Source organism: Dunckerocampus dactyliophorus, chromosome 10 (assembly GCF_027744805.1).
Source record: "Dunckerocampus dactyliophorus isolate RoL2022-P2 chromosome 10, RoL_Ddac_1.1, whole genome shotgun sequence".
Taxonomy (NCBI): domain Eukaryota; kingdom Metazoa; phylum Chordata; class Actinopteri; order Syngnathiformes; family Syngnathidae; genus Dunckerocampus; species Dunckerocampus dactyliophorus.
The window spans coordinates 1555995-1570162 of NC_072828.1; the positions used below are offsets into that span (position 1 = coordinate 1555995).

Genomic DNA, 14168 nt, shown 5'->3' on the forward strand with positions numbered 1-14168 from the left:
AAAAAAGACACATTTTTGCATTCTCGCAAAACTATATGAAGCTACAGGACACACTTCCGGTCATAGCTTGCCTCCACAATGCAAAAATAGGGTGGAAATGCGTCATTGGATTTCCAACTTCAGCATTTGCGCATCCCTAACTGCACAATTGTAGCGGTATGACGTGATGCTGTAACAACAAGAACATGATTTCAATTCCGTGATGATTATTTGGGTCTTCTTTTGAAAATAAAATGCTAACATCCGGTCCTAGCTTGCGTTGCTGGAAACATCTACTTGAGTACTGGCACTGGAACGTAAACATACATTGATTAGCCATACATGGCATTCTTTCACTTGTGTGCACTGCTTGTCCTATAAGTAAAGAGTCGTATAAGAAAATCAAACCAATGAGCTGCTCTTAATTTGAAGTTTGACTGCACACACCCGCTCTGAACACGGATGTACAATGCTCTAAATGTAAACAATTGGCAGTAATTTGTCTTTTTTTTTAACTAATCATTTTTTTCCCTCCATGGCCCCTCAGGGGCACCGTAACAATATGCTCAACAAACGAGAAATTTCGTCCAAGTTTGACGACCTGAACAAACTCGTGTGGGGGACGCCATTTTCCAGTAAGAGACTGCAGTTACAGACGAGCACCACACGGCGTCGCCAAAATACTGCATGGTATGTAGGTGATTTAAAAAATGTTGTTTCTCAGTGTGAGACGTGAGTCTTGTAAATAAGGAGCACATTCATGATTGAACGTGCATGTTTGTGTGCTGCTATGGTCCATGTGAATGTTAGCCACATGCTTTTTTTCCCCTCTTTATGAAGACTTCAGGGCCAGGTTGACTGAAATAACTCAGCAATTATGGCAATAAAACCGAATGAAATCTTGGCTTTCACCTTCAGTGGACAATTTTAATAGGAGGTTTTATGGTGGGGAGCAGCATGAATGCAAACACATTTACACATAACTATTATAAGTCACGTGTTTTTTCACTTGCTCAGCACAGGAGTAGGACCTGGTCATGTGACCTGCGTTATTTACTGCTCTTACACCGTGGACGAGTTTCTAACTTCGGCTGGTACATAATTCATCCATCTGATTATTGATTGAGCAATAAATATGATATGAACTTGTATTATCTTGTGTAATTTCTAAACATCATATATAAATAACAGATCGTGTATGAATAACACAAAAAACATGTCTTATTCAATACATACAAGTACATACATAAGTCTCAAAATGCCATAAACAGCATTATATGAACGAAAATACATATTTATCATTTAGAGATGCATATTACCTTAATTATTTATTTCGAATCTGCAAATGTAAACAAATACAGTACAGTTAATCAGTACCGTTAATCAGTTGACATAAAAATAAAAACAGAAATAAAACGATCTCAAAAAGGTATACAATGAAAGACATTTAAAAATAGTCTTTAGATGACGGTTTTTACAGATTTGCTTTATAATATAAATAATATACCATGTATAAATAATACTACAGATATTTATTAACAAATACATAGAAATAAGCCAAAAAAATTAAAAACGGATTTTTTCACATTTATTATTATTATTATATAATTTTTAAACATGATGTATTACGTTATTTCATTGTATTTATTTTATTACTTAATTTTGTTTTACATTATTTTGAACATCTACATGTAAAAAAAAACAAGTTACATCAGTGATCAAAATACAAACATGAAGTAAATCAAAAGTTGTTCTTTTTCAATCACAATAACATGTTGATGTTGATCATTGTAGTTATTGTAATCTACGGGGAGTTTAGTGGAACATCAACATGTTCACGTTCACGTAACATCAGCACTTCTTAGTTGAAATAGCAGCTAACGTCATGAAGACATGAGGATGTGAGCGTTCTTCACTGAGAAAACAGCTGTTGAGACAATGTTTACTCCACTTGCACATCTGCACACCCTCATGACGCCTCTCACTTCTCCCTGACGACTCACCGGGGGAGTTAAACGTTAAAGGTAAACATCAAAGATGGGAGTTAAACATTAAAGATGGGCGGTGAACGTTAAAGGTAAACGTTAAAGATGGGTGATAAACATTAATGGTAAGAGGTAAGTTAGTTAAAGGTTAAAGATAGGAGTTAAACGTTAAAGGTAAACATTAAAGATGGGTGATAAACATTAATGGTAAGAGTTAAGTTAGTTAAAGGTTAAAGATAGGAGTTAAACGTTAAAGGTAAACATTAAAGATGGGTGATAAACATTAATGGTAAGAGTTAAGTTAGTTAAAGGTTAAAGATGGGAGTTAAACGTTAAAGGTAAACATCAAAGATGGGAGTTAAACGTTAAAGGTAAACGTTAAAGGTGTGAGTGAAGTTTTGTGGTCCAAGTGGACTAGGTTTTTGTCCTGAGGACTGTAAAGATGCCCCCACATGTGAGGGCCACATAAAGAGGTCTCACTCGCTTGCTTTTTGTTTTATCCTTTGGAGAGACGGTGACAAAGTGCAAGTAGCCCACAAGCGTACATGCTAGAGTGCTAGAGTTGTCCTGCCCGCCCCCGCCTGTCCATTAGCGAGTGTTGATAGAAACAGGAATGTGACCGTGCAAGAATAGAAGCGTGCGCTCATTCAGGCTCTGTGGAGACTTTGAAGACAGGATGGATGCTTTCAACATGTGACCTGTGGGAAGCTGCTGTTGGCTGACCAGGAGCCACGCCCACTTGTTGGCATCCATGACGTCTGCTCAGGGCGGAGGACGTGACTCATCCTCCTTTCCTTTTCACTTTGGCTCTCCAGGGAAGAGTCCAGAAGAAGTATACGATGGCACGGCTGCACGTGGCAAGCAGGGATGGACGTGATCAGAGCACGGTTGAGTGCTAGCGGGGATGCGGACACACACGCTGTGGAATGGCATCGCTAGAAGCAGAAGCAGAACCTTGGGCCGTCTCCCAGGCGCACCAGCAACACAGCCAAGCTTTGTTGACCTCTCCTATTCCACGTGAGACGTGCCCCCCAGCCCCACTTTCACCATCACTCTATAAAGACGCGACGGTGGAAAGAGGTGCGTGTGTACACTAAATATAGAAATATAGAAATCCCTGGCAGAGCTCGCGATGGCGGAGGTGACAACGGCTCTCCTTGCTGGAAAGAAATGCAGAAAAGCCCCCTCAGCTCACAAATGCTATAAAATAAACAGAATGTTTTCATAGTTAGAGCATAGAAAACCTCTTTATGACTTTCTAAATATGGGTGTTAAAATTATTAGAGCCCCGCAGACATGAAATAACACCCCTATAGTCACCTTTACACTCCGATTACCCAATATAGTAGACATAATAAGAGAAAATAAGACATAGAAAACCTGTTTACCACCTTCTAAATATGCTTTTTAACATTAGAGCCCTCTAGACATAAAATAACCCTCCATAGTCACCTTTACACTCCTATTACCCAATATAGTAGACATAATAAGAGAAAAATAAGACATAGAAAACCTGTTTACCACCTTCTAAATACACTTTTTAACATGATTAGAGCCCTCTAGACATGAAATAACACCCCTATAGTCACCTTTACACTCCTATTACCCAATATACAAGTAGTAGACATAAGAGAAAATAAAACATATGAGGCATAGAAATCCTCTTTCGACCTTCTCAATGCATTTTTAAACATTATTAGAGCCCTGCAGACATGAAACACCCCAATCGTCACTTTTAAACTCCCATTACTCTTTGCTTACATCACACTGCGCAGGCTATGGGATAACTACAGGAACCTAACAGGTTTTTTTACAATTTGGACATTAGAATTTATTTCTTGCTTTTTGTACGATGTAAGGTTTTAGGTTTTTTTATTTGCAACTTCATTTTCATACAAATACTTTTTTTGTACTCTTTTATTGCTATAATTTGTTTATAACTTTTTTCTTGTTTAATCGCAGGTTTATTGCCATCAATTCTTGTACGATGCAACTTTTTTCATGTAAAATTGCGACTTAATTGTACTTTTTTTTTACTCTTTCAATATTATAATTTATTTCTTGCAAAAGTTGTCCAACTTTTTTTCTTGAAAAATTTTACAAATTGCCTAATAACATTTTTTTTTGGTTGCAGATTTTTTTTTCTCTAGTTTTTCAAGTTTAGTTTCAAATTTCATCTTGGAAAAATGAAATGTTGTACAGCATAGGATGGTGAGCTGGTTAGAATGTCCAACTTTAAATTAAATTCTTGTACAATGGAACCTTTTTTTTTGGTAAAATTGCGACTTAATGTGGAATTGCCTAATAAAAGACGTTTTTGGGGGGAACCATTATGACTTTCTAGTTTTTCAAGATTTATTACAAATTTAAACAGTTTTCCTGGCATGTGCAGCATAGGGAAGGTGATCTGGGGTCAGAATGTCGTGAAAAATGATCACGTTTTCATAATTTACAACTTTTTTTCCCCCCAAAGTTGTAAAACTGCAACTTTAACGCTCCTTTTTTTCCATCATACATATTTTTTCGTGCAATATGTCAACAATTTTCTTGTGTCGTCAGACATATTGCCATCAATTCTTGTACGATGCAACTTTTTGTGTAAAATTGCAATGTAATTTCATGAAAGTACTTTTTTTAACCTTTTAATATTGTAATTTATTTCTCTTTTTTCTTGAAAATTCCCAAATAATATAATATACTATCAGATTTATTGCCATAAATTCTTCTATGATGCATTTTTTTTTGTAAAATTGCAACTTTATTTTCATTAAAGTATTTCTTTTACTATTTTAATTTTATAATTATTTCTTGCAAAATGAGTCAAAATTTTTTTCTTGAAAAATTACAGGAATTCCATAATAAAATCCTTTTTTAATTATGATTTTTTTCCCCCTAGTTTTTCCAAGTTTAATTCCAAATTTGTCAATCTTGGAAAAAGAAAACATTTTTCTTGACATGTACAGTACAGTTTTGGGAAGGTGAGCTATTCATAAATGAACTAAACTTTATTCTCTTTTTTTTGTTATAATACTTGGACTTGTACTTGCCGTGCGATGCGATGAGGGACGATGTCGTGTAGACGCACGAAGACAACACAGCACAAGTGAATGCAGATGTCATATTTATTCCATAAAAACCTTCTAGTCTAAAAGCAAAGAAGACGAACCTTCCAAGGTGACACAATAAACGGTTAATAGAAGGTGCTAGATGGACGTACGGCGTGACGAGCTGGGAGGTGAGAACGGAGCGCTCGCCTCGTCCCAAGCGGCCGTTTTCACACGAGTGAGGAAACCGTTTGTCCCCTCGGCCTTGTCCTTGTCCAAGGTCAAAAGCACAGCAGCTCTGGTCAGGGTTGGACCCGTCGTCCTATCCTTCCGCTGATGCGGTGGCGCACCGGGAACACGTGGCAATGTCTCCGCGGGTTTAAGAGCACAGATGAGCACGGAAGCTCTTCCGTCGTCATTCGACGGCGAACGTGACGTCTTCACGCGCACGTGCCAGAAAAAAACCCACAAAAATATTCTCTAAGGAGAAAAGGAAGGACGTAAAAGAAGAGATAAAGCGCACACGCATCCTTGGCAGTATTCTCAGACGGAGTGTCTCAAAGTGGCAAGCAGGCTGATTGCACAACAAAAAGAAAGTCATTCATAAAAATCATTCATTGATATTAGAGATGCAACATATCTGGGGTCTTTTTTTCAAACCGATACCGATGTCTTCCTGCTTCTCAAGACCGATATGGCACCGATAACGATCCACTTTTAGGAAACGCAGATGTAAGTGTAGTTTGTGCACACCTGGAGGTAAGAAGGACTGGAACTAATGAGGATAGTTTGCTACACATGATCGACGATAATCGACATCATCGACAACGTTTTTTTTAAACCAATTTTTTTGCTGTCATGAGAGGTGTCATTCACATTTGAACCACTAGAGCAGGGGTCACCAACGTTTTTCCTTGTGAGAGCTACTTTTAGAAAATGAAAATGGCCACGAGCTACTAATTTTTGTAGAAATGATTTTCATAGCTTATTTCAACCCAAACAGATCAAATATGCTTGTTTTACCAGAACATTCACAAAATGCTGGTATCCACAACTCACATTTTATGTTCCACAATACTTTTCTTTCTAGTGTTCTCACATTATTAACTGAAAACCTGAATGAAAAGCAGGCTTGCGGGCGCCTCATGTGGTCGTGGGGGGCTACCTGGTGCCCGCGGGCATCACGTTGGTGACCCCTGCACTACACTGTGCTCAATTGTAGTTTACCTTTGTGAGTCGCATTAGCATGACACAGAAGTTCGGTTTTCAACCGAAATACTCCCACTTCGGGGCTGTGGCATTCCCCTTTTGTGCCGTCATTCATGTTAGCGTACGCTGGCCCACGAAGCTAACCTGCTGCTAAGGGGAGGGGACGACAGGAGGGTTGGCTCCGTTGTAGAGAGAGACGAGGAATACAAACACCAATGCACGCACGTCAATTTATCGAGGCCGGCAAAAACGATCGCCTTTTTTTTTTTTTTTTTTTTTTTTTTTTTAAATCGCTGGATCAATGGTGACAGGCCTATCTCTGGCAAACCTTTTGCACTTTTACGACATCACAAGCAAGAGAACAAAGGAGCGCTTGATTTGCTCACCATTTGCTGGCCTCATTGGAGCGTTTTTTTTTAAATCATTGGCCATCGGAGCCATTTATCAGTACGACGTCATAGCTCCCCTCACATTGGGCCCTAATCATCGTGCACGCCTGATTTAGAATAAATAAAACTGTTTCTTGTTTTGTTTTAAAATAAAAATGTGTTTCATTCTCTTCGATTTATAGAAAAAGGCAACGTTCCACATGTCTTCCAACTGCTGTGGTAGTAGTGGTATGCAGTACATGCAGTACATGCAGTAATCCACCTTGCTGGAAGAAGCAGTACTCAATAGAGCAAGGATGGCTGTAGCTGCTTTCGGAGTATGATGAGTGGGTCAGCCTCCGGCAGCTTTATCTAGCTCTGCATGCGCTTTAAAATGCGGGCCGGCAAGGGCCGGGCTAAACTTCCTGTATTGCTGCCGCCATAGACATAGAAAACCCATCACACTTCCTGGTTAGGCACCTGTGCACTTTTCCTGATCACACTTGAGCACAGTTGACCAAGTGAAGCAGACCTTAAGGGCGGCGCACAACACCCTCGCCGCTCGTTTATGGTGCTGCACTGGTTCCAGACCCGACCGTAATAAGTACGCCAAGTAAGATTCCTTACTTATGAATGGAATATTTTGGTAGCTAGAGCATAGAAAACCTGTTTACAACCTTCTAAATACGCTTTTTAACATTACTAGAGCCCTCTAGACATGAAATAACACCCCTATAGCCACCTTGACACTAATATTACCCAATATAGTAGACATCATAAGAGAAAATAAGACATAGAAAACCTGTTTACAACCTTCTAAATATTCTTTTTAACATTAGAGCCCTCTAGACAAGAAATAGCACCCCTATAGCCACCTTTACACTCCTATTATGCAATATAGTGGACATAATAAAAGAAAATAAGACATAGAAAACCAGTTTACAACCTTCTAAATACCCTTTTTTTTTTTTTTTTTAACATGATTAGAGCCCTCTAGACATGACATAACATCCCTATAGTCACCTTTACAGTCCTGTTACCCAATATAGTGGACATAATATGGACTCATATGGACCCATGTTAGCATTGGGAGAGTTCCTTACTCTTGTTCACGTTTTACTTCCTGTGGGGGGTATTACATCATCAGTGTAGCATTACTGACACCTAGTGACCAGTGTACAATACTACACATCACCACAATCTCGTTCAATGCCTTATATTTGTATTTTACTCCATTTAGCCATCGTTATGCTTGCAAATGTTTCATTTAGGCCCAAATTACATATAAATTGCTTTAAATATGCATTTAAAAAAAACAGGGAATAGGCCGCATTCAACCACAAAACAGCATAATTCATTCATTCATACATTTTGAAACGCCGTGATGGGGAGACGCCGTGAAATTGGAAGTGCGAAGTGGTGAGGGGACGACTGTCCTGTGGATTGGACATTTCCAAATTCCAGACTTTTCCCAGACTTTCCCTCGACTCGGTAAATCAATGTGTGCCGTTATATCAGCATGCCATTTGCTGGAGATCATCGCTACGTCATGCCATGACCGTCTGGCACACGATAAGCGCAAGTTGTTTTTTAGTTCAATGAATAATAGGAGTGTAAAGGTGACTATAGGGGTGTTACTTCATGTCTAGAGGGCTCTAATCAAGATAAACAGCACATTTAGAAGGTCGTAAAGAGGTTTTATGTGTCTTTCTCTTATTATGCCTACTGTAGTGTGTAATAGAAGCGTATTTAGAAAGTCATAAACAGGTTGTCTACGCTCGAACGATGAAAATATTCTGTTTATTGATAAACGAATGAAGCCTACCTGCGCTCGGGTCTGGAACCAATTAACCACGAGGAACGACTGTGTATTTGAAATGTCCTTCATATGAAGAAAGGGCCGGCATGTTGTATGTATTACATATTGTATGTATTACATGTTGTATGTATTACATGTTGTATGTGTTACATGTTGTATGTGTTACATGTTGTATGTGTTACATGTTGTATGTATTACATGTTGTATGTATTACATGTTGTATGTGTTACATGTTGTATGTATTACATATTGTATGTATTACATGTTGTATGTGTTACATGTTGTATGTGTTACATGTTGTATGTATTACATGTTGTATGTATTACATATTGTATGTATTACATGTTGTATGTATTACATATTGTATGTATTACATGTTGTATGTATTACATAATGTATGTATTACATGTTGTATGTATTACATGTTGTATGTATTACATAATGTATGTATTTCATATTGTATACATGATATATTATATTATATTATATTACATGTATAGTATTATTGTGAAAAAAGGAGCATGAAAGCATACATCTTGTTTGGACAGGATGTCATGATCTACGTAGGTCAGGTGTACCTAATGAAGTGTCTGAGGCTGAGCGTAAAGACGCTATGCTAGCTGGTGTGGATGTGCTGCGTGAGGGTGATGATAGCTTCATGCCTGCTGAGCTTATCCATTGTTGCCTTCAACATCAACAATGACGTCTTCTTTTGCTCCGCTCCCTAAAGAGGAGGCACCAGGTGCAAGCAGCCCCCTCATTCAGTCTAGTGGTCTTGGGGACAGATGGAGGGGGCAGGGGGGAGGGGGGCAGTGGTTGCCTCAAGGCGACAAGCGAAAGACTCCGTGCCTTTCATTCAACATGGCGGGGTTTGTCTCTGCCTCTCTGCCTGGGGGTCTCACACAGGTTTGGGGGTGCGCAGGGACGCCTTCATCACACCGGGTGACAGTTGTAATGGTTGGCGTGCTCCGAGTCCACAAACTGAAGGCTGGGCTTCCTCTCGGGCTCCTCGCTTTGGGCGTGCTCCGGCTTGCCGCGGCGTGGCGAACGCTTCTTAAAGAAGTCAGACACGAAGCGCACCTGCGAGGGGCGAGAGGACATTTTTTGCCAAAGACCTTCGTGCAAACCAATATGAGCTGCTGCGGGGCGAACAAGCCTGGAAAGTGTGATGAAGTACGTCTGGACGGGTCTCTCCCACACGCACACGCACACGCACACACACACGCGCACACACACGCGCACACACACACACACACACACACACACACACACACACACACACACACACCTGAGGGGGAACACACAGAAAACAGAGGCTGTAAAACTCAAGGCCCTGGAGGACATCTAATTGCATGCAGCACCATGAAGGTCAAAGGTGGGGGGGGGGGTGTCTCATATGCATACTGGCTAATGAGGTGAAAGGAACTCATCCCAACATTTGCGCAAATGCACACACACAAACACACATGCACACTCACACGTGCACACGCACAAACTCACAAATGCACACACACAAACACACATGCACACGCGCATTCACACACACACGCACGCACGCACACGTATGCACAGATACACGCACATGCATGCACGCACACGCATGCACGCACACATGCACACGCACACATACCCCTGTGAGGAATTTCCACGAGGGGGTGCTAGTGAGGCTAGTAAGTGTCAGTCCAAGCAATAAAGAGTTGCAGCTGCATGAAGGCAGAAGGAGGGAGGGACTAAGTAAGGCCTGAGGTGGGGGGGGGGCTTTCTATCAAGCCACACCTCTCCCCGCACTTACCACTGACTTCCTGTCTGGAGCCAGACAGAGAAATAAAGGCAAGATATAAATGTGCTGACTTCCCACCCAAACGAATGATTTCACAAATAATACTCCATGTGTGTACTGTCTGGGAGTATTTAGTATATCCTTTATGTTTCTGCAGCATCTCCACACGGCGGGACGTCCATCACACCCAAAGAGCTTTGGTCCAGCTGTGTGATCTTGTGATGTTATTCAACTTTATGCTTTACGGAAATCCAACAAAGTTTGCCACCTTGCTCCGCCCACACCCGCTGACAAACATGACAAAGTTTTCCAATTTAGTTTTGGCCATCTGTCCAGGAGACACACCCCAAATTTGGTAGCAATTGGACAAAATCCCAAGGATGAGTTGGACTTTTAAAGGACGCATGTCCCGTGACACCCTTATTAATAAAAACGTTACATAGAGTCACGGAACAATATCACATTTGTCCTGGCTGGTCCACTGTTAGCATATAATCACTAATATTAGAGATCCAGGGTTTCCACGGCAACGACCCTGATGGAATTCTGCTTCTGCAGCATTGACGTGAAGTCAGGCCCAGTTATTACTTATCGTAGCTTTAACACGTGGCACAAAGTGTTTGAGAACTCACGTTGAGCGCGGCGACCAGCGCTCCCTGCAGCAGCCCCACCAGCACGTCGCTCCAGTGGTGCTTGTAATCGGAGACCCGCGTGTAGCCCACGTACACGGCGAAGGCCACCAAGAAGAACTGGATGGTGGGCCGGAGGAGTCTAGCCCACTTGGCCACCAGCCGGGCCTGCACGTAGAGCTGCAGCAGAGGGGGGAGTTAGTGTGAGAAGCGTGCTCGATGGTGGGACGGTAGAGAGGTCAAGGGAGGAAGCATGTTGATGTAGGAATCTCCTTCTGTTTAGTCTGTCAAACGCTGGCAGGGTGGACAATCAATCCCAACTTCTGCTCTCTGACGTGGGATCACGTCTGTAGCCACTGGCCGTGTTACATGAGTACTACGCACCCACAAATGAGTACTACGCACCCACAAATGAGTACTATGCATCCATAAATGAGTAGTATGCATCCATAAATGAGTACTATGAGTACTATGCATCCATAAATGAGTACTATGCATCCATAAATGAGTACTATGAGTACTATGCATCCATAAATGAGTACTATGCATCCATAAATGAGTACTATGAGTACTATGCATCCATAAATGAGTACTATGAGTACTATGCATCCATAAATGAGTACTATGCATCCAGAATAAGGATCAGGGACTGTGCAAATTCAGCTAATTAGAAATTGCAGAAAAAAGTTATAATGTTACAAGAATAATATAATAATAAAAATATAATAATAATACATAATTAATATTAAGAGGAAAAAAAGTTGTGTTGTAATTTTACGAGAATAATGCTGTAATATGAGGAAAGGTAACGTCATTTTAGCAGCATAATGTTGAAAAATTCAAGAAAAAAGATGTTTTTTTCAGTTGTCGTTTCATGACAAACAAACAAAACGATGACTAAAGCTGCAGTTTTTGGAAAATTTGGAGAGTGGAGTGGGAACTTCATCTCAGCCATGGGAAGGATGGGACACATCATCGGTGGTGTACCTTTGATCAGGGTGTCCCATGCCCAATCGTGGGTAGAGTAGTGCCTGGGGGTGGGGCGGCAATGAGCTGGGTAGTAGGGTCCCGACCTGGGACCAAAAAACTTCCCCGCCCGACGGATCGAGAATGGAGAAGTCCAAATTGTCGGCACCAGAGTTTGGGCTTCCCTGGCAGCAGTCTTGTTGATGGTGTCCAGACTGGTGGTGATGTCCTGCCGTAGCCCCTGCACCTGGTCTTTGTCCCTGAGGCTTGCATTGCACCATCTGCCCCGGCTTTTCATGGCTTTTCCTGACACCATCGGTATTGGGTCGTCACCAACGCAGAACCTCACGTCCTTAAGCTCTCCTTGACTATTGAGATGCTTTGTGACTTATTCAGCTTGATTTTAAAATCAAATCTGAATATTCCATGGATGTGACGGACATGATATTTGGTTGTCTTATTCTCCAAAATGTCTCCCAGAAGTAATTCCACTTCGTCGTAAGTCTACATGAGCCTTGGAAAGCGGCAGATGGCGGACCGACTGTATGCGCATGCGTTCTTTCTTCTTCAGGTGCTAAATGAGAACGAAGGCTACCAGACACCTGCGTGTCGCGAGCCAATTTTCACGGGTAATAATCCAGTCTTGGCCCATGAGGCGATCTAAGCACCTCGGATAAAAACTTGGCAGTGGAGGAGTTTGCAGGTCTGCCGGTCAAGGCGCCGAGCTTGGCATCACACCTCCACACGTCCACGAGAAGCAAGGACAGCTCGCTGGTGACCACATGCTTTGCTTGGCCTCTTGCAGCCTTGGTGTGTGTGTGTGTGTGTGTGTGTGTGTGTGTGTGTGTGTGTGTGTGTGTGTGTGTGTGTGCGGAAGGATTGACGCATTAAATGTCGTTTTGTCTTCTTTTTCATGATTGCTGGGAAAGAAGGAAGCAGCAGGTCACTGTGACAACTTCCACATTCTTCCTGCTCAACTTATCGCCTTTTAAGGCTTTTGGCCTCCCCAGCATGAAGCATGAAGGTCTGCGAAGTCGTGGCATGCTAGTATGGTTTGTTGTCCCACCGCGTCTACTGGGCTTGGCCCCAGTGCAAGTAGACTGTAACATCAGAAAGTGCAACCATACACAGGTGGTCCTCGTCTTAGTTCCCATTTTTTATTTTATAAACTTTGGCCGCTTTTTATTGTGTTGTTTTTTGTCAGTAGACAAAAAAAAAAAAAGATTTCTGAAGAAGAAAAGCCGTGGCCTTTGCTTGAAAACGCTTGTTTTGTTGGTTTCTCAGAATATTACACCTTTTCAAAGCTATGCGACTAAAATGACTCAAATTAGTTTTCCTCGTAATATACCAGTTTATTCTCGTAAAATCACATTTGTTTCCTCGATGGAATACAATTTTTTCTCCCTACATTATGACTTCATTCTGTAAAATTGCAGGTTTTTTCTCCATTTTTTTTCTCTAGAAATATTTTGACTTCATTCTCGTAAAATTGCACATTTTTTTCTCGTTACAATACCATTTTTCTCTAAATATTTGGACTTTATTCTGGTAAAATGAATGTTTTTCCCCAACTATTCCATCTTTCTTCTTGTAAATGTTCTTATTATGACTTTATTCCCATCATATTTATACATTAGAGCTTTTTCTGCAGTGAAAATTTCCAAAAATGACAACTTTATTTATCGTTTTGTTTTTTCCTCTTAATATCAAGACTTAAAAAAAAAATAACATTTTCAACTTGATGCTACTAAAGTGGCATCATCGTTCTCTTCATATGTTTGCCTTTATTCTTGTGAAATGACTGCTGTTTTTTTCCACTTCTTCTGTTGTTTAAAAAAGAAAAAGTCCAATTCATTACTCTGCAATGTCATTTTCCAAAAAGTACAACGACTTTAAAATGATTTTTCTTTAATATTCCTTCTTTAATGTTTCAAAGCTATGCTACTAAAATGACATTATTTTTTTGTCATAATATTAAGAGTTTATTTTGGACTTCATTCTTGTAAAATTGCAATTTTTTTCTCGTTAAAATACATTTTTTTCTCTACATATTTTGACTTTATTTGCATAAAATTGCAATTTTTTTTCATCGTTAGAATACAATTTTTTTCTCTAAATATTTGGACTTTATTTTGTACAAGTGCATTGTTTTTACTAGTTAGAATCCAAACACTTTGACTTTATTCTCATATTTTCTCGTTAGAGTACAATACTGTGGTGTGAGTGTTTCCTGGCATTGCCCCATCTCTACCAAGCAGTGGAGTCCCCGAGTGGCAGCTAGCGCGTGATAGCGTATGTCGTGCTTACCGCCAGGAAGAGCATGCAGTACATGCCAAAGGACGAGTGGCCCGAGTAGAAGGACAACCTGCAAAAGAAGACATGATTGGAT

At 40.7% G+C, this 14168-nt stretch overlaps 1 protein-coding gene across 2 annotated transcripts in view; it reads right to left on the minus strand.

Moving 5' to 3' along the window:
* Window positions 1–208: 208 nt before the first annotated feature.
* LOC129188921 (phospholipid phosphatase 2-like) overlaps window positions 209–14168 on the minus strand; it is a 36925-nt gene continuing 22965 nt past the window's right edge. Inside the window, exons 4-7 of one of the 2 annotated variants that reach the window (XR_008572713.1) lie at window positions 14087–14144; window positions 10817–10993; window positions 3478–9484; window positions 209–3344 (exon numbers count right to left, since the gene is read on the minus strand). Coding sequence is in view for 1 of the 2 variants with exons in the window: in XM_054790067.1 (XP_054646042.1) it covers window positions 9338–9484; window positions 10817–10993; window positions 14087–14144 (382 nt within the window). In the remaining variant the exon portion in view is untranslated. Of the gene's footprint in view, window positions 9485–10816; window positions 10994–14086; window positions 14145–14168 lie in introns of both variants that reach the window. The other variant, XM_054790067.1, reaches the window with a different exon arrangement.